At 37.1% G+C, this 22,081-nt stretch overlaps 1 protein-coding gene across 6 annotated transcripts in view; it reads left to right on the top strand.

Annotated features, from left to right (window-relative positions):
• Window positions 1-5,352: 5,352 nt before the first annotated feature.
• The window catches only part of tnn (tenascin N), a 33,398-nt gene continuing 16,669 nt past the window's right edge, over window positions 5,353-22,081 (top strand). For 3 of the 6 annotated variants that reach the window (XM_079876175.1, XM_079876173.1, XM_079876171.1), the window contains exons 1-6: window positions 5,353-5,492; window positions 9,827-10,216; window positions 13,188-13,562; window positions 18,506-18,769; window positions 19,719-19,901; window positions 20,013-20,102. In XM_079876175.1, coding sequence (XP_079732301.1) covers window positions 9,832-10,216; window positions 13,188-13,562; window positions 18,506-18,769; window positions 19,719-19,901; window positions 20,013-20,102 — 1,297 coding nt within the window. In that variant the 5' untranslated portion in view covers window positions 5,353-5,492; window positions 9,827-9,831. Of the gene's footprint in view, window positions 5,493-6,703; window positions 6,785-9,826; window positions 10,217-13,187; window positions 13,563-18,505; window positions 18,770-19,718; window positions 19,902-20,012; window positions 20,103-22,081 lie in introns of those variants that run through there. The other 3 variants (XM_079876172.1, XM_079876170.1, XM_079876174.1) reach the window with 3 other exon arrangements.

Genomic DNA, 22,081 nt, shown 5'->3' with positions numbered 1-22,081 from the left:
AATAGAATGCTTCAAGTCAAGTGTCCAGATCACATCACAGATCACATCTGAAGAGGAAAGAACCTCGGTGGCTAATGAGAAACAGGTGAGAGAAGACGAGCTTTGCTCTCTGGGAGGGAGGTGAGTTATTTTTATGCCTATGGGATACTGTTATCAGTTATATGATATTTTAATGGCCTTTTTTGCTAATAAGTTGGTGTTTTGTGTGGTCTCATTATTAATATTGTGATACTTGGTGAAATTCTCCAGGAACACTATTACAGATTTTTACAAAATGGTTTGAACCTGTCTAACTAAAAGGCTAATATTCAGGAGCGTTTAACTGTAAGTGTTTAAAGCAGAGTTTAGACATCTCTTTCAGGGTCTATTCTTTCCAACCAATTAAAGGCACAATATGTAAGATTTTTGGATTAACATATACAAAACCCCCTATACAATGTTATATAGTCTACTGTATTTTGTTGACTTGTACTTACATGATCCCAAATGTTTCCAACAATGTTTAAATCCAGAGAAATCAAATCATTGTTACAGTATGCAAGTTCCCACAGAGGCCGCTTATTCAAAAGGATATAAGAAGGAATGACGACAGTAAAGGGCGAGAGGGGAACAGGACATTTTATGTTGCTGTTTTTATTATGCTTATATGCGGCAGTCGGCTGCAGCCGCTCCTTTTGTTTTGTTGTTTATGTATATTTTACGATTACCTTCTTCCCTGAACTTGAGCTTTGTTACTCATACAGGTCAGTTTGTTTGATGAATTAAATTTGTGGGGTAACACAGCACTGTTTTACTTGGTCAAAATGATCATACTATCAATATGTTTGAGTGTGTTGAAAGTCATGTTATAATGTTACTCTGTGCATTCGCTCGGTGGCTGGAGGCACATGTTGCAAACTACAGCTGGATTGATAATAGAATATCATAATAAAAGCTGGCTGACATGTGTTTCTAAATGTCCTGCAATTAGTTTTAAATACTGTATTGTAGAGAAAATGCTGAATTAATATATATTTCTGTTTATGTTATCATAGCCACTAGAAAAAAAGTGTTGTCTCTTGAGGCATACACATTACTTGCAGTAAATCAAGAAACAATACAACTAACCATGTTAAACATTTTCCTTTCTGTTGTTTAGCTGCTCTGAGCTCAGCTCAACTTTCCAATAGGTATGATGCATTTAAGTTATTTTTGGCCGGTCAAACTACTGCTCAATCAACTATAATGGAACTACATTTGTCAAATGGTAAATAATATTGTGATATTAATTAAGGTTAACTTACTAATTATACAAAAAATATTTTTTTAAAGTCTTTATTGACATACTTATTGACTGATTGATCGATTTTGTTAATGTTTGCATTTAATGTCTTGCATTTACGTTACCTCTGTATTAATTTTAGGAAGTGAAAGGCTGTCAAAAGCCATGAACCTTATAGAGCAACGAAGCTCTTTTACATTTTTCAGGTTGGGAACATGCTGTCTCGAAGAGTCCTGCAATGGATTTAAAATAAATCAGCCTCACATAGATCTGATTCAGTGAGATGGCGTGAATGTGAAGAATGCCTTTTGTGCTGAACTTAAAGGTCACCTGCATGCTAGTATGTTTATTGCCATACATATTCCTGCTTTGAGTTACAACAACAATCATCCTTAAGTGTGTTTGTGCGATTAAGGCCATCGGTCAACTTTTGAAGAGCAAATCGTTATTCGTAGGATCACATTTTCTCCCATCGTTAATGCTAACGATGTCTTGGTTCAGTGAGTAAAGAAATGCACAGCAATGTTGGAGCACACCCCATTCGGTTCCTCGTAGCTTCCTGCCATAGCTTTGGAAAGATTTGTTATGTTCCCTCGCTTTGGAGACAGGTAGATAGATGAATGGATATGTGTCTCACACGTATAAGTTGGTAGAAGGTTTATTTGCAGAGCTTGAGTCCTTATGGCTTTCATTTAAATGTTTTTTTTCCCTCTTAGTTCTCTTATGGTGGGGTTGACCTTCAAAACCAGTCTAATAAAACCCAGAAGCATTCCATCTAAATATGTTTAAGTACAGAGATTTTATTTTCGTTGATAGATTTCCTTGCAGCTTGTCTTTGTAGCCTCAAGTCTCTGCACCTCTATAGTAGACTTCAAAACAAATACGCTGTATTAAGTTTAACTTTCAACAGAAGAGAGATGGTTTGTGGAACAAAATGCACTCCTCTGAGTTTGTCTAACGTGTAGTCTGCTTATAAATTGTGTTTATATTTTTATAGCTACAGGTTATTGCTTAGTAATTGTGATCATCATAAACCTCCAGCATAGCAATCAACATTTTTCCCTCCCCCCACCATTTTTTTAATTCTGTGCACATCATAGTCTTAAATATATCCCTGTTTCCTTCATGCACAAACTCTTGCTGAGCCTCTGCCTCATAAAAAGCATGATAAAAGTCATAAGTCTGCTTCACACCACGCCACATTTCTGCTGCATTCTTGTACACACAACACTGGTGGCCAAACACATTAATCACACAGATCCTCTTCTCAAATAAACAGAGAGAGAGAGGGCCAACGGTGAAAAATGAGTGACAGATGAAAGTCATATTTCCTTTGTGGGTATCATCTCAAAAACTGGAACATAATTCAATAATTCAAAAGGGAACTGCATATATCTGAGGACGTGTCAGGGGGGACCTCAAACATGTGTATCGCTCAAAGGATAAATGATTTAGAGCTCTCTGGAACATGTAAATCATGCGGTACCCAGAGCTTGACTTACAAACGTATATATCATTCTCATGCATAGTTCATTGGTATGTAAGTGGTAAATAAATATAGCCACTTCAAAAAAATTATTTTAGTATACTCATCAATTTTGTTTGGTCAGTAATTTTTTCTTTAAAAAAAGAAAAGAAATTAAAACTTTAGCAAGGGTGCAATACTTTTATTTAGAAAATATTTAGCCAGTTACATGCAAAAAAAAGCTTTTAATTGTGTTAACCGCACATTATTGGTCAGGAAATTAGCAAAATTTAAGCAAATGCACTTAAAAATATATTTTTTGGGCAGAATACGGGAAGTTGTGTGTGGAGTGATGAATCACAGTGAAACTCATGGTGATGCTTTAGAGTGGTGTCTTCAAGAATCTGGTGATACATATAATAATAAATGCATCTCATGGAGGAAGAGCAATGATTGTGTGTGAGAGCCTTTAGCTGCTGGTATGGGGAGCTACTTCACTGTGAAAAGTCAAAAATACTTTGATTTGGAGTAATATTGCAGAATGGCTTGCTTCCCATCAATGAAAAGTTGTTATCTCATGGAGTGATGATCAGATGTTATTTTTCAACAAGACAATGCTCCTGCCCAAGTTTAAAAGACAACCAAGTGGCTTGAGAACAAGTCCATCAGGCTCATGTTTTGGCCTGGTCAGAGTCCTGATTTGAACCCTATAGTGAATATTGGGTCTCACATTAAACTCATTAATGAAACAACTACTCATGAACTCTTTGAAGCCATTTACATTGAGTGGAACACTGACTCTTCTTCCTGTAAAAGCCGTCTGCAAGTTGAGGAAGGCTATTCCGTGCTAAGTTACTTTATCTACAGTATTTGTGCAATTTTTGCTAATTAAAAAAGACCATTATAAGACCACTAAATATTTTGCCACTTCTAACTTGGCTCATTTGTTGTTGCTGTTTTGTTTATTTAAAGTTACAGTAGTTTTCTAAAATTAAAATGGATCATTAACTTATTGTGTCTTTTTAAAACATATATTATATGATTTTAGAAGACTTAAAATATAGCAGATTCCACAGAAGAAAGTCAGTCAGAGTGATGACGGTGAGTACACAATGACAGTATTTATTATTTGGATAACTATCCCTTCAAATCTAGTCATCAAAATCAATCAATCAAAAAAGCAAAATATGAAATTTGTATGAAATATTGCATAAAGGGGTGCATAGATTTTGTGTAAGTATCATTATACATGACTAAATACAGACTTAAATTTTACCTTAACTTAAGTCTGCCTTTTTTCCAGGATTCAAACTATAGTACTGCAGCCTGTAAATCAATCGCCCAATAAGCAAAATGGCATGCAATTAAAAACCAGTAATAACAGTGTTTACTGTGTTTTTCAGGGGTAAATAAAGACATAGACACGGACACAATCACTTACTCAAAGAATCACTGCTGAGTGAGAGGTACTGTAAACTTGCATGACTTTTTTTTTCATCATGCAGCTGGACATTTCCTGACTACAGAACAATTTCTCCCTGTTCTTATTCCCTACATATTCCAACCACATGTAAAAGTATCAAAATATTTATGGAGACAATCAGGTGTGCCAAATATTTTTTATAGTGTTCAGGCTCTACGTTTAGCCCTTAACAAATTAAACATTGGGTATGTCTGCTGTAGGACTAAAGGGACTATTTTAAGGCATATAATTGTGACTTTTTTCAATGACAACATCCTTTGAAAGTGTTCCATGAGGAAGCTACTGTCTGAGGAATAATATACGACAACATTATGTAAAAAGCCAGACCCCTGCTTCTCTTTAAAAAACATTACACCTGGCCTGCACTCCAGTTTCAGCCCAAGCATTTCACCTCAGTGTAACACAACACCCTGAGATCAACAGATGCCTGGAAAATTATAGCCAAACAACTTTACTGATGACTTCTGATAATTGCTGTTCCGTTCCACTTAAAATCTTGATTATAGGCTGACAGAAAAATATGTGTGGAGTTTCTCCAAAGAAATTAATTTGTTAAATCAATAATAATCAAAGTCGTATGTTTTTGTTAGGGCTGTTATGCTGAAGTTTATGCATTTGAATATACATTTGTGTACATTTTGTTAACTACATGCTTAGCGTTGAACATTTTTTATAAACGGCACAAAACCAAAAGCTGTAAATATGATTAGGAATCAATTTCCATTTGTAAAATTATACAGGTTTTGGAATCAAGAGGAAAGAATTTGTGGAAAGAACACATACAAATATTGCTCTATTGCGCCATGTAGTTTGGTGCTGTATTTAAGCTCAGGACTATGTTGAATTTGGCTCTACATGCCTGTCAGAAGCTATATATCACAATTCCTGGAAAATAGATTGATTAGCACTGCTACTGTAAGAAAAGCTCTGAAATAAAAAACGCTCATCAAAATTTACCTGCAAGGGATGGTGGTATGCATGGAGCGCTCTTGTTAAGTTTGTATTTAATGAAATAAGTTCCAGGCAATGTTCAACATTACCTCCCTCATTCAGTTCTGTCCTCTATGGTTGAGTTTTGGAGGTAGCCACACCCAGGCTAGCCATTGGCTCAGTGCTGCAATGAGGACATTTAAACAGTTTGAAGGCAGAGAGCTGAAGGACTTCCCGGGACATTGCTGGACAGGAGGGCCCTGAATGCCTAGTTTGAGCTTGTAAACAGGTGCTTGCAGTAATAGGCGTCAGTCAGTGAGCAGGGATATTACTGTGGCAGGGAATATTCTGGGGTAAGGCATCTGCTGCTTCATTATTGCATGTGCATGAACTTCTCACTTTTTTTTTTATTTGAATTATTGACATCAAATTATGTTATGGTGTTATGTTTTTTTAATTTTAAAAGAATTGACCAATTCTTGAATATTTAATCTACACTGTAAACATGTTTTTTGACAGATAATCTAAAATGTACTTTATGATCAAATCCAAATAAATCTAAATTTTTTAAATGTTTGAATCACATTAAGTAATTTATATTTAATAGTCAGATCAGGTTAAAAATAGAGAACTAATATAGTGCAATCTAAATTTTAAATTTTCTTTTCTATTTTTGTAATTGCTAAATGTCCATGCTCGGTAAAGAACCATTGCCAAATGTATCCTTTTTAGATAAATATACTGAAAGCATTGACATTGATTCATATTTTGTCATTTGGGACAATAATCTCTGGTTTAAAAGTACAAACAGCTTCTTTTCAATAAAAAGTGCTCAATGAAAGCCTTAAAATGACCGGTTGATACATAAATCTTGTACAGCAATGGGGTTCCCAGTCTTGACAAGATAACATGTGTGTCCCAATGGACAATGCCTAATAGTGGAAAAACGTGTTTGAAGTCAGGTGCTTAGCAGCACGGTTTGTAAATGAAAGCCTTTTTAAAAAATTGTTTTAAATAATTTAGTTTTTTTTTCAAACAAATTACTATTTCATATTTATTTAAAAATGTTGATACTACTGTGCAATGGGTATTGGTACACTATTTGTCAGTTTTCTTTTGAAACCTTCCTACTTGCCATAACAAAAAAAAAATATGGTTGTCATATAAGGCTGTATTTCCTGCTCATTCCATCTGTAAGTTTGTTTTTTCTTTTTCTGAGGCATATGCATTAACTTAACCTATTCAGACCCCACTTTTACACAAGATCTAAGCAACATCCCCCTCGTCTGCCAGATTAGGAGGAAAGGCTACTGTGTTGGCTTCAGGTATTATCAGAAGCCCAGATCAGATGAACAGCAGATGTTGCACGCAGCCCACTGGAGTTTTACTATATGCTGCCCGCACGTTACACATTACAGGCTAACAAAATCAGTTTTGGGCATCTGAAAGATCCTCTAAGGCTGCTGTGGTTTCATTCCCCAGTGGTTCACATACTGAGGAGAGGAAATGAGTCGGTACCTAGACTTAAGCTTAATTGCTTTCAGCTCTCATCAGCTGAAGAGCAAAGGGGAAAATCACTAGTGCTGGATGTTTGCGGCTCACAGTCTGCACTCCTCACCTCTCCGCCTCTTCTGTCTCTGCATCGGTAAGCCCTGAATCTCCTTCCTAATGGTGCAACTGGGGCTCCGCTTCAGATGCAGTGGAACAGACTGTCTTTGTCTTCTTCCTAATGTGTCTCAGGAGAGGAGAGGGCATGGCACGGCACAGTCTGGCTCTCTGTTTTCCCGCCTTCTACCTCACTCAGTTTATTCCCCTCTCAGAATGTGATTTATGCTGTTCACAGTCTGTTCGTATGCCTTATTGCTTGTAGGTCTTTGCACTTGTAGTTCCTAAAAGCCATGAATAAGTCCCAGTCAAAGCATTGAAAGATTATGTTTTGACTTGGTGTCGAGATCCAAGAGAAAACAGCCAACGGCCACTTAGCTGCCTGCATCTCTTCTATGTCTTGAACCAGGCTCTTTTAAGCATCCTTTCCACTATTGCTGTAGCAGGGATTTCATTGGGCACGGCTTGCTGAATTGTTCACTGGGTATAGAAAAGAAAGGTTCAAACATTATTGTGTCCAATTGGACATCAACTTGTAAAACTCAAGGAGATTCTTGAATGTTCTACACTCTGCACAAAAAAAAACTTATCTTTGAATTATTATTATTATCATTATTATATTTTTCTAGTTTTAAGTCTATTCCTCTATATATATTTATTTTATACATATATAAAATCATGCATTGGCCAGTTACATGCAAAATGTGGGCGGTTTTTGCAGTGCGATTTGTATTGTCAGTTACTGTGATAGAAACAGAGCATCTTCTTTAGTGTGTTTATGTATGTGCATGCAGACTCAAACATCCCCTCCTGTAGCTGTGGAAGAAGAAAGTTGGCAGGCTTTTCCCGTGTCCTTTCCAAGATAAATAAAAGAGCAAAAAGAAACAGCGCACAAGAAATAAAAGCCTCTGACAGAAAGCAATAAACGAGACCCTCAAAGGGCCTTGCAGCTCTAGCATGTGTGTGGTGTCTGGGCCTGTGATGTGGGCTACGGCAGGACGGTCATGGACCTCACCACTCCATGCTTCAATATTGCACCATCCAATCTAATTAGCATCAGGGAGTCCTTCAGATGATAGAGAGACTCTCCTGCCTGTTTGAGTTCAGTGTTAAGTGTTTAAATATTACTCAGTGAGTCGAGTATTGTTATTTTGATATATCAATTAGAAGGGATAATGCAGAGTGAAATACTTTGTTCCAGTATGAGTCACAGATGTGAATGTCTTTGAATCTAGCCTACATAAAAACACATGTTAAACCAACATTATTCCTCTAAATAGTCACAAATTGCTCAACAGACCGTAACAAACTATTTCATATGAACTGTGTTGCTGATTTGTTACGTGGTTACTGTTATAGGATAATTGTTTTGCTCTGTGTGAACATTTTGTTTGTGCTTTTGAAGTTGTTTTTGAAGTTGCTATTTGTATTGAGGTCTACTATTGACCATATACAGTTGGGTTGCATTGACAAGAATACATTGGCTGGACAAGCCATTTAGTGAATGATTCATTGCTTTACTTGTTTTTTAAGGTTATTATTTGGAAATTGATGAACCCAAAATGGCCGCTAGAAGTCTTCTCAGACTATTGGAATAGTTGTCCACATCTGCAAAAGAGAATCTGTCAAAAACAACAGCCGCCAGCACTGTTTTCTTCTCAGTTGGTTGATCCGTACGGCATGAGCTCCAGATTTTTCTGTGCTTCTGTTCACATTTCTATCTGGGTCCTGAGGGAGTGCTCTGTCTCCTCATTTCAGCATTTCTGCCATTCCACATCTGCTTCTGGACTTTGATGTGTGTTGATCCGTGTTTATATTCAAGCGCCACATTTACAAAGATCCTCTTAATGGTTCAAAACAAGGTGTGGAATGAATAAATGACAAATTCAAAAACGTGGTGCTGAATTTTTAAGCCATTTGTCATGTTCTGTTTATTACAGTGTTGTGATTGATAAAAGGACATAATTCAAATCCATAAAGGAAAAGTGCATATAGATATTAATCGGCTGTTGTCACAGGTTATGCAGTGTCAGTGAAACTATCTGGCTGTAAAAGCAGAGTAGATGGCTGTCATTTAAGGTCCTGTAGGCTCACAGGGGCCCTTGCCTTTGCATTGCATAATGGCTAGATATGTCTCATCTTCTATGGGTATTTATGATTTTTTTTTTAACTCAAGTTATATGCTGTCTATCTACAACAATCAGATGCATGTAAATAATATTTTTTATTTATATTTTTATTTTTATGTATATTTGTATTATAAAAATATTATATATATATAATATTCAAATAACTGATTTTTTTTTGTTTTAATTATATTATGTAATTTTTAAATAGTTTTATATCAGATTATTTATAGAAGAATGCTGTCATTTATCAAGTAATTGATAAAGATCTGCCTTATACATTTACTTATAATTAACTTAGTATAGTAGTAAAGTATACTTAGGATAGTATAAACTATGATCAGTCTTTTAAGAGAAAACCCTTTTTTCCACATCAAGATTCCCAGACCACACAAGATTCACATACTTACTGTAAATGAATTACATTAACTTAGGGCCCTGCTTTCCGCTGGTGCTCAGGAGAAGAAAGTTATTTTAATTCATATTTTAGTTTTAAAGCAAACAAGTCCCTGGTGGCTCTTTTGAATGGGTTTTCTCTTCTGTAAAACATCCTACTTTGCAGAGATGTATTAAAAGGTTTGAATGACATAATTGTCATGGGGATTACATCATTTAGTTTGAAGTGTTCTCTGCTCCCAGAAGCCCTTGTGGTTGTGGATGTGCAATTAATGGTTTTGATGGAATGTGCTTGGCAAACATAAGGTCTGCCCAGTTCCTAGTAGGATCAGGCATCTGTAACACTGGCCTTGTAAAACAGATTTCGCTCCATTAAACATAATGTGATGTCTTGCGCATTGATTTTCATGTGTGTAGCATGCAAATCAAGCTCCTTACTGGAAGGTGAGACCGCAAACCATAAGGAAAGTTTGATATTTTGAGAAAGAAATGCTTGTAAATTCAACCTCACAAACATCAGAAGATTCTCCAAGAGTTCATGTCTTTTTGCTCTCTTTTAGAAACCATGATTGTTAGATTCAACCGGCTGAAGAGAGGTCTCTTTCTTCTGGGGACGCTTTTTACCTTGTCCCAACTTGTGCTGTCCGAGGAGGTGCTTCCAGCAGAGAAAGAACTCACATTCAGCCATGTCTATAGGATTGACTCTGGTTGTAAGCAGAGTTCTCAAATGGGACAACTTTCCCAGGACCAGGCCTCAGAAGGACAGTTAGTCACAGTGGATGGAGAGAATGACATTGTCTTCAAGCACAACATACGGCTACAGCCGGCTGGTTGTGGATGTGCTGACTCTGAGGATTTCAAAGCCCTGTTGTACCGTGTAAATGGCCTGGAGGAGGAGGTCACGTACCTAAAAGGCCAATGCGCTCAGAGCTGCTGCAGAGGAGGGTCAGGTATTAGTATACTAACGATTATTCCCTGGTTTTAAGAAACTTAAGATTAAGCTACTTGGATTGACCAAAAATGTATGGCAGTTTTATTTAGTTAGCAGTGCACAGTTGAAAGTTTTAGTGCATAATGAAAAAAGTGCTAAATGAATTGTCTTATGTGTCCCGTATCACATGCGACACCCCAGCCTTTCTTTCTAATTACATACAGTATAATATAGACTAACTTTGGATGTGATCAGTTACATTAGACAAGAATGATCAGAAACTTCACTCTGGCACCTTCGATTAAAAATAATACTAGCCTACTACAAATAATAGCAGAGATATATGTAATTTTTAATTTAGAATACAGAATTTTATGTTAGAATGCATTGAATTTTTGAAGGCAGTACCATTAAAGGAGAACTCCGGTCAATTTTAACATTGAGCTCATTTTTTTGTACATTTGGAGTGCTGTCAATACAGAGAACAACGACAAAAATCGGTGTTGCCTACACCGAGTTATTCTATTTTTAAAATTTGCACCCTGTTGACTTCAATGGGGCAAGTACTAAACCTGCTTTTAGCCTCTTAACATCCTTGATGTGTCATTACAAGTGCACAGAAAATGTGAGTGATTCCTTCTGAGTGAACACGAGTGGATCTGACTGCAGTAGATGTGAAAGATATGTATAAAAATGATGTTATTTAAGCCAGCGCAAATACCTGTTTACATCCTGTTTTTCGGTTGAAGTCCAAAGTAGTCGATTGCCGAGTTCACGCGCATAGGTTTAGTTACCTATGATCACGCGCGTGAACTCGGCAATCGACTACTTTGGACTTCAACCGAAAAACAGGATGTAAACAGGTATTTGCGCTGGCTTAAATAACATCATTTTTATACATATCTTTCACATCTACTGCAGTCAGATCCACTCGTGTTCACTCAGAAGGAATCACTCACATTTTCTGTGCACTTGTAATGACACATCAAGGATGTTAAGAGCCTAAAAGCAGGTTTAGTACTTGCCCCATTGAAGTCAACAGGGTGCAAATTTTAAAAATAGAATAACTCGGTGTAGGCAACACCGATTTTTGTAGTTGTTCTCTGTATTGACAGCACTCCAAATGTACAATAAAATGAGCTCAATGTTAAAATTGACCGGAGTTCTCCTTTAAACTTTATATAACCCCAATGTAGTATGAATATAATCTGGACGGAACTACATTCGTCATGTTGTCATAATCATGTGACCAACCAGCCTCAGTTACGTCGCTTCCCTTCCATTCACAAATCCTGAGCACAGTGTCACGCCGGAAGAAGTAGGTCATCCAGGTACTTTTCCCATACTCTTTTATGGGCCTGCCCTGTTTACACAGGTCACTTCATTCATTTTCTCTGATCAGATAGCTATCCAATCGTGAAAAGACCAGTTATGCCCTCCGAAATGCTTTTGAGATGGATTTAAATCCGATCGCTCAAACCACTTCAGGAGGTGGTCTGTCTGGGCCTCATTCTAGACGAAACTGGACAAGTGCAAATTCATCTGGTTGTTGAAACCACATTTGTGAGATTTACTCCTCCCAAAATGTAAAACAACAACAACAACAACACCACATGTTAAAGGCTATATAACGGCGCTACCGCAAAACGCATCGCCACAGATGCATCTGTGTATCTCTTCAGAGAGCCAACGCTCAAACTGCCACAAATAGAACAGAAAGTAAGTCGCAAACACTCAAAACACAATCATCTTCATTAAAAGTAGTGAGACTATGATCTTACCAGTGTGGATGCTGCTCTTTCTCCTCCTGTGGTCTTTTTTGATCTTGAAATTAGCTGATGATTAATGAAATGCAGCTCATATCAGTTTCAAATCAAATTTGCAGGCTATTGCGCGGGAATTGAAGATCCGATTTATATCCGTGTTGTGGAGACACATTTATGTGGGCAAGTGTACTGTAAATGGAACCATTTTAACATATCAGATAGCTATCCGATCAGTAAAAACTTATGAAATGACCACGTGTAAACAGGCCCTATGATACCGTGAATTCGGGGAGGAAGGATGCGACTTCGGATGCAGCCATAGATTTATGGACCACCAAGGTCAAATAACTTAATTTCCTGGAATGCCATTACCTGCTGTATTTCTTTGAATTGCAATTCAGTCAATTTAATTCAAAATCAATTTCATTGTTGCAATTATACATTAAATATTCTCTTTATTATTTTGTTACTCTCTGCTCCGTTCTCCACTTCAGATATAAATGCACTGGTAGTTCATATCTTCAATATTTTAAAGGAGAACTCCGGTCAATTTTAACATTGAGCTCATTTTTTTGTAAATTTGGAGTGCTGTCAGTACAGAGAACAACGACAAAAATCGGTGTTGCCTACACCGTGTTATCCTCTTTTTAAAATTTGCACCCTGTTGACTTCAATGGGGCAAGTTTTAAACCTGCTTTTAGCCTCTTAACATCCTTGATGTGTCATTATAAGTGCCCAGCCATGTGAGTGATTCCTTTAGAGTGAACACGGGTGAATCTGACTGCAGTAGATGTGAAAGATATTAATAAAAGTGATATTAATTCAGCCAGCGCACATACCTGTGTTTACTTCCAGTTTTCGTTCAAAGTCCATGGTAGTCGATTGTCGAGTTCACGCGCACAGGTTTAGTTATCTATGATCACGCGCGTGAACTCGACAATCGACTACTATGGACTTTGACCGAAAACTGGAAGTTTTGGAAGCCACTCACATGGCTGGGCACTTGTAATGACACATCAAGGATGTTAAGAGGCTAAAAGCAGGTTTAAAACTTGCCCCATTGAAGTCAACAGGGTGCAAATTTTAAAAAGAGGATAACACGGTGTAGGCAACACCGATTTTTGACGTTGTTCTCTTTATTGACAGCACTCCAAATTTACAAAAAAATGAGCTCAATGTTAAAATTGACCGGAGTTCTCCTTTAAGAGTATTCTCCTCTGCTAGGTGTGGACACCAGCTGCAGTGGGCATGGCACGTACCAACATGACTCTTGCAGTTGTAAGTGTAACCCAGGCTGGGAGGGTCCAGACTGCTCCATCTCATCCTGCCCTGATGAATGCAATGATAATGGCCGCTGTGTTGACGGACGCTGCGTCTGCTATGAAGGCTACACCGGCCAGGACTGCAGCCAGCTCACGTGCCCCAACGACTGCAAAGATAAAGGCCACTGTGTGGATGGCAAATGTGTGTGCTTTAGTGGATTCTCAGGAGATGACTGCAGTGTCGCGACCTGTCCGAATGACTGCATAGGTAATGGACGCTGCGTGGATGGACAGTGCATCTGCGATGAGGGATTCTTTGGAATCGACTGCTCCACGGGTAAGATTGTCTTCAGTGTGAAAATGTGAAGTGGGTTTACAGAATTTTTTTTTTTAGGATTTGAGTGTCCCACCTTGTAGGCAGAGGCTATTTACACTAACTCCGCCCTCTATTGTCTGACTGGGCCAGACAAAATTACAAAAGAAATCCTGCTGATAACAGGAGCAGTGGTGTGGAGAGTGAGGTTGGTGGCATTAGCTTTTGATGCAACTGACACGAGTTTGAATCTGTCGCATATCAGCTCAAAGAGGCATTCATTTTAAATAAAAATTCACGAGTTCACCCTTACATCAATTAAACAGAGTAAAGATTATGCGTATTTGGCGTGCTGTCCGGGGGAGGGCTCCGAGCTTGGAAATTTTGCCTGAACCCAGAGTACTCCCCCGTTGTTGTAAGAGTATTTAGGACTAGAAGTGAGGAGATGGGGTGGTGGAGGGATGCTGTTAAACTGTCAACGAACGGAGGTAAGTTTGCAGTGTATATACACCTCTTACCTCATTGATTGGGTTGATTAACAGAGTGTGGTCCACTCGTGTTTAATTAGGTTTGATTGTCTGAATGTGCTCCACATGTGTTTAATTAGGTTTAATTATCGTAACGTGCGCCTCCCGAACTTTGTTAATAAAACATAATTTAAGAAAAGATTTGAAAATTGGAAATAAAGGGTTTAACGGATAGGGTTAGGTATAGGTGTAGAATACTGCTTTAGGGATACTGTCCTAATAAAGCAGCATCTATTTATGATTTTAATAAATGCAGTCATACACTGAATATGTTGTTATAATGCATACTGTTAAATAATATACTACAATACACTGAGGAGAAAATAGTATCTGCCACTATTTGCACTATACCTATAAAGAGCATTTAACTACTATTTACACTTATTGCAAAGAAAATACTGCTATTTTCACTTAGTGAACAGACTAATAAGAGTCATTCTCTTTCTAATCAGAATACCCTGATTACAGATGCACAGGTTCTTTTTAGTGAAGAATTCACTAAAAAGAACCTGTTCATAAGTCGTTCATTCAGAATTTGGACTACTGTGGTCATGCTATTTGCTATTTACCTACATGTAAAAATAAATCTCGGATTAATTATGCTGAAAAAATAATTGTATATTTTTGGCTTACTTACTATTCTCAAGTTCTGGCAACTTACAACACAAATAATGCATCTCAATTAAGATTTTCTAATAAAAAAAATCTACAACATACTCATCTTTTTGAGTTGAACCAACAAGCACCACATGAGATAGATCAATGCAAATCAATGCATTTCTTTTTTAAATCAGGCATATAATCAGAAACTTTGAGTACTAAAATTCATACTTAGGCTATATATAGTATATGCTTTATTTGAGAGGATTCTTCAAGATTACAAAGTAAGGGGCAACTTTTCTAGTTCGAGCTTTGACATTGTGCAAACTTTACAATTTACAGCTACTCCCATACTTTTCAAATAAATGCTTATATAAGAGCTAATTGAACACTTTGAGGTAGTTCATTTGCTCGTATTAACTCTCTTTTTCAGTCTCCTGCTGCAAGAAAAGGTAAAAGATAGGCCTCATTAGCACAAGGGAATTGTTTTTCATCAATCCTTTTCTGTTCCATGCGATTCGCCCTCAGACCTTCAGATAAAAGTGGAGTGCCTCAGAGTTGGAATGCATAAGCTGAGTTTCAAAAAATATTAGCCATGGCCAGAGCCTTGGGGTGTGACACATCATCTGTGTTAACACTTCTGAAATGGCTTCTTAGGGGAGTTAGGGCACAGTGTAATTTACTCCAAGAATGATAATAGTAGGGAGTTAAAAGCAAGCACTGCAAACTAGTCAAACAGATCAATTTAGCTGTTACATTCTCATGATCTTGACACTAATTGGCTTTGGAATATAACTTGAGGGTTTCAGCTGTCCATAACTTGTCTGAAAGATTCTCCATATCTAACGCTATAGGGAAGGGAACCATTGTTAATAAACCACACTCGTTCGTGCATATATGAGATGTCTGACTTGTAAAATCTTATGAGGATTCTTGGATGATGCTTTAAAAGGTATACCATGTACACCAGAAGCAATAAAACATATAGGGGTTATTATATTAAGAGGTATTTATTAGGGTTTGAATGCCAGTTGTTTTAATACCCAAAACAATGTCCACAATTATTTTTATACATCTAAATTCCCATTATATCATGCGTCTGGTAGAATGGAGTAAACAGAAATGTGTGAATATGACATGTTTTGGTATAACACTTAATATTCCTTTCAAAACTAAAACAAACAAGTTCGGGGTTGGTCATATTTTTAATGATTTTTTTTTTCTTTTCTTTAAAGAAGTCTTTTATCCTCACCAAGGCTGCATTTATTTGATCAAAATACAAAAATACAATACAAAAAAATATTGTGAAAAATTATTACAATTTAAAGCCATTACACAGGCAGCCTTCAGTGTCACATGATCCTACAAAAATCATTCTAATATGCTTATTTGAGGATAAAGAAATATTTCTTATTATTATTGATGTTGATTGCAGTTGTGCTGATTAATATTTTTGTGAATGCTTTTTTGAGGATTTTTTGATTAATAGAAAGTTCACAAATACAGCATTTATTTAAAAGAGGAATTGATCAATTTAAGTCGTGCTTGCTGAATAAAAGTATTAATTTCTAAAAAACAACATCAACAACAGCAAAAAAATTGAACGGTAGTATACTGTATAAATAAAGAAATTTGGTTTGCAGGCCTAGATTATGTGGAAGCGATTACAAACCCACATAGATTAGACCTGTATGAAAAACAGAGAAAACACCATGAAACGATTCTACGTTAATCGTAAATTTGGTCAATCATCTAAAAGATCAGCGTGGCAACTTTGTTCTGACCACAATGAGTCTAGTGGGTTTTGGTGGATGTCTTAATGGCAAATCAACAACACAGTGTAGATGCTGATTAGATTTAGATTTTCCTTCTATGGAAACATCTGCTGCTGCCACAGGCTTAGGCACTGCATAAAAAGTCAAATAAAAGTAAAAAAGTGAAAGTGAAGTATAAATGCCAAGTATGGTAACCCATCCAAGCTAGTGTACACACATTAAGAGCAGTGAGTAGAGAACACACACACTGCAAACCGTGGACACACACAAACACACACACTGAGCAGTGGGCAGCCATTATTGCTGTGGCGCTCTGAGAGCGATTGGGATATTGAGTATCGGACCCACAACCTTAAGGTTACCAGTTTGACTCTCTAACCATTAGGCCTCTACTGCCCAATTTCACAATAAATGTATATGATTGTGACATAATTTTTTTTAATATCTATTACAGATCACAATAAAATGCAATTAAAATGGCATTTATGGTTATTTAAAAGTACTTTAAGCATCAGACTGATGCTGCTCTGGCTAGAAGAACCACCACTGTTGATTTATGCTAGTGTGTCCAAGTCCAAACAAAACTGTGTTATAATTGTAATTTAATGGCTTTGGTTATCCCTTACAATCAATCAGTGGGAACATGCATTTCCGGCACTTATGCTTTCTTTCCAGCTGGCTGATGATAATTAATTAGTTCTGCTGGCCTTTTAGGATATTATTTACGGGTGAAATTGTTACTGGAAAACCCTGGAGAGAATGGCAAGAATGGCCATATTAACTGCCACTGGATGGAAAGGCTCCTGCAGAATTGAAGGAAAACATTTGACTTCCTGCCCCCTCTCCATGTTGAACAATGTCCAAACCTGCTGTTCATTCTTTCCTGGGTAATGCGGTCTCCACAGCACCCTTTTCTCCCCCTCATGGAGTTCCTTGATGTTTTTCCCCCTCTAACAGTGTTTCCTTAAATCCACCATCTCCTTTATGTTTTTCCCTTAAGCCGGTGGGTAATGTGTTAATGGAAACTTCGCTCCCTGGGCTGCTGACAGTCTGTCTGACTCTGGGGCTCCTGGATTGTTACTGGTCTGGGACCTTCCTCTTTTCTTCCTGATGTGCAGTTTTGTTCAAATCCATACTTATTGATGGAGGCCTAAAACCACAAAGTAACCAAAGTGAAAACGTAAGATCTCCCAAAAATAGCCTGCTAAGATGTTCAGTAAACCTCAGGATCACCTATTTGGCAAGATGAGCTGCAAAAATGTGAACAAGCTTAAGAAATGAAAGAAGAGAACTGGGTAAAAGTCAAAGTCATTATTTTCTCACCTTCACGTCGTTCCAAATTTGTATGACTTTCTTTCTTCTGTGGGACACAAATGGAGAATTTCCAAAGAATAGTTTGGCCACTCTTTTAAATATAATAAAAGAGAATGGGGACTAGGGCTATCAAGCTCTAAACTGCCAACAACAACAAAAAGCACCATAAATCATAAAAGTGGCCCATATGACTCAGGGTACAAGTCTTTTGCAGTTTGTGTGATGAACAAATCAAAATGTACTTAAATTATTCAATGAAAAGCTCCCCTTGGTGTATACTTGAGAGAAGTAGCAATGTCTTATTCATGAATTAGTTGTTCTTTTGAGTCGGATTCTTTTAATGAATCAGTTGATCTAAATGGTCTGAATGATTTGTTCATGAATCGGAATGATCTGATTCGTCAGTTCAGCACACTGACTATGAGCCTGTAAAAATTCAAAGTAGGTTTTACTGTTTTAGTCTTTCTACTTGATTTTATTTTTAATTCAGAGTAACTAATTGTTACTTCTTTGTAAGTCTTTTAATATATCTTTTTAAATTACTTGCAAGTAAAAGTGAATTTTAATTTCTAAGTGGAAGTTGTTTCAAAGTAAATCCTACACTCAGTAAATAGTGACTTATTTCGGTCTGTTATTTTTTGGTGAACAAATCTTTTAATAAACCGGACCCCGTTGCATAGACCCCAATGTCATCTGATGTAAAAGAATGCTTATAAACTCCCAGTGGTGACAACATTGTTTCATACTTCAGTTCTAGGACCAAAAGGCCTCCGTCTGATCAAAGTCACAGATGTATCTCTGCTGGTGGAGTGGGAGTCTGTAAGAGGAGCTGAGTACTATATCCTGTCCTACTATCCAAAGGGAGACGAGGGAGCCATTAAAGAGGTCCAGGTGGAAAACACGAAAAACTCCTACCTAATCACAGGACTCAGACCCGGAGTCACGTACATAGTGCAGGTGTACGCTGTCATCAGGGGCATTAACAGTGATTCTGATGAGATAGTGGCTACAACCGGTAAGAATAATGGCTTAAAATGCTACAGAGATACTTGTAATCATGCAGTATTAGGGGGTTTATTTATTCATTTACAGCTTAATATAGATTTTATGTCTCCAATGCCTTGTAAACAAAAGAAATGGGGGTATTTGTGTTAACCATAAATGCCAGATGTAACTAAGCTTGTAGACTTCAAGAACACATTTTCATGGAAATGATTGTTTGCAGTTGTGTAACAATGGGATGTGCACTACAGCATTTTGATGTGGTCAGTTGTACATTCTCTAACAGCACATTAGACTCCCATGAGAAAGTGCTGATCATATGGATATGATGACAAAGATGAATGGTCGGCATGGGACATTGTCAGTCACTGGTTAACAGAGAGTTGGAATGTCTGAAAGCATTTCCTTCACAGAGATGAGAAGGACCAACTCAGTCTGAAGTGGTAGAATACTAGGCTGTAACTCATTTCTGTCATCCGGTGGCAGAATGTTGAGGACGGATGCTTGTAAGAGGAGTACCGGAGACATCAATTCAAAAATATGCAAGAAATGGCAATTGATTGCCATTCATTTGTTACCCAAAAGTGTCACTGCAGAAGCACTGTTAAAATAAGAAAAATAAATGTTCTTCACTGATTAATTAATAAAAATGAATTATATATTAATATTTGCTAAAACAATTAATTATATGTAATATATATAATTTTAATAGCATTTAATAACATTCATTTAATAACAAATTCATTTTGGAAACTCCCCATTGTTTTGATTTCTCCTAAGAAAAAAATTATTCATGGGCAAATACATTCAGAGAATAGGGTAATTCTACAATACCACTGGTAAACAAAATGAGTGTAAAGTTAAAGGCTACTGTTATATTGCGCAGTGAAACATAAACCAAAATGACTTTAAGCTGTTTACTGTGCATAACATATATTGCCCCGATCTGCTTTTCTGTTCAGAGGTCTCTGGTATTGAAGGAATAAAGGTGGTGGGCCAGACAGAGGACTCCATCCAGGTGGACTGGAAGAACCCTGCGATCGCTGTGGACTACTTCAAATTGACTCATTCTAGCCCTGATGGTCAGGGAGGACAGGAGAACGTGGCAATGAGCCAGGAGGCCAAAACCATGCACACCATTGTAGGTCAGTCTGCTGCAATGCATCCATCTACTATCATGGGTCCCTGAGCTTCAGACAGAGTATGTTGAATTCACTGGCTGTGTAGTGAGAACAACATGAATGTGTGTTTTTCAGGCCTCAACCCAGGAACAGAATATCAGATAGGTGTACAAGTGATCAAAGGTGAAATTGAAAGCAAGCCATCGTATACCACAGGGGTCACAGGTCAGTAATGTGCCTCGTTGCAATGCATTAAGTGGAAAATAAAATGTATGAGCTGACACTTTTGTTTTTCTATCATAGTGGGGACTTTTCATTGACTTCTATAACATGTTTAAATTGAGCCAACTATATTTTCTGTCCCCTAAACCCAAAACAGAATCCTTTTTTTATTTTTTTATTTTCTGCAAGGCTTAAGGTCATTCTTTTTTATTATACAACATTAATATTTAATATGTTTATTAACCCGTGTCGTTTTCACATTATATATGATTTCACATTTTATTATTCTTGTCGGTACAAAAGGTCAAACCTGACCTTTGTCTGTATAGAAATTACAACTTTAAAAGATACTGAAAGAAATTAAGGAAGGGAAAAATAAAAGAGACAAATAGATGCAGAAATCAGATTATTGTTCTGATGTTGATGCTAGAGATAGAAATCTTTACCACAACAATCTTTTTATGGATGGAGTCCTTTCATGCTTTACTCTCAGAAAATATTTTCTTCTGAAAGGGTTCAGTGTCCAATGGTAGTTAAAATCTTTACAGCCCAGTGCGCAAGACAGATATTTTCCTTGTCACCATAAATCAATTAAATTGCTTCCTTGACTGAAAAAAACAACAAATCCATTTTATTATTTTACCCAGGGCTATTGAAATGTGGCAGTTCTAACATTTCTTGCTCTGAAAAAATACACATGTCCAAAACCAACAAATATTCATGAAGAACCCTAGAGGCATCGGTTTCTGTATTATTATAGGTATCTTAGTGGTTGGAGCTGTAGATATTTAAAAGGTAGTGATCCAGTTTGCTTTAGAGCTGATAGTCTGCCAACAATGAGATCCTTATACTAACCAAACCTGTCAAATGATGTGGAAATAAATTAGTATTGTGGTCTGTAAATCCCCAATGATGTATAATGAAAACTAAAAATGTGATTTGTGCATGTCTGTGCCTTTTGGAAATGTTGCAGAATAATTCTGATGGACTGCTCATATAATATTCCCCTTATTAAAATGTCAATTAGCCATAGCCCTTAAATCATCAAAAGGCATTTTTCTTGTTTTAGCATTCAATTTCATAGCCTAAATGCTTGGACTAATATTTATGGCTTTTATGAGCTGTAATATTCCCTGTTTAATATTTATGCAACAGTGCTTTTGGCCCAATAATAAGATCATCCCTTCAGATTTATGGTTAAAGACACAAAATTATGGTTGCAAAGAAAACTTATCATACATAACCACAGTTACGTTCATGGTGCGTCTTTAATATGTCAGATGTAGGGCAGGGAAATGCTAGATTTTCTTTTCAAAATCTGTATCTTTGAATTATTGCTGTAAGCATAAATATAGTTTACTTTGTCAGGCTGTTTACCTATGGGAATTCAGCTCTTACCCAAAGGTGCTTAAGATAGATAAATTAGCTGTTAGAGTTTGCCAAGTCTCATGGTCAGCTGATCTAACCCGATCTCATGAAATGCGTCTCTAGTAAGCTTTGTATTTATAGTGCAATTTATACGCAAGTTTTTACAGTGCATACGCACCGTAAACCCATTGGGCAGGATTAGTGGTGTGGGGTACGTGCGTATTACACACCATAAAGTGCGTATCATATGCGCCTGAAAACTGTGTATCATATGCACGTAAAAACAAATTTTCACATATAAATTGCAAGATAAATACAAAGCATACTAGAGAAGCATTTCATGAGATCAGGCTGGCTGATCAGTCCAAAGGATGTATGTAGGGCTGTCTGAGAAGGCAAGTGTGGTGATAATTGACTGTAGGCTACATAAATAAAGCAAAATATGAAATCAAATAGTGGTCAAATAAGACATTGTAACAGAAATACAGGCACACAGCTGTCTACTACAGGGGTATTCAATTAAAGGTCTCTATGGCCTTGTTTACACTGTCACGTGACACAGATCGGATGTGTTCTATGACCGTGTAAACAGGAAAAAAATGCATGCATTTGGA

This window comes from Squalius cephalus (genome assembly GCF_949319135.1).
Source record: "Squalius cephalus genome assembly, chromosome: 7".
Classification (NCBI taxonomy): domain Eukaryota; kingdom Metazoa; phylum Chordata; class Actinopteri; order Cypriniformes; family Leuciscidae; genus Squalius; species Squalius cephalus.
This window is presented reverse-complemented; position numbering and strand designations above follow the sequence as displayed.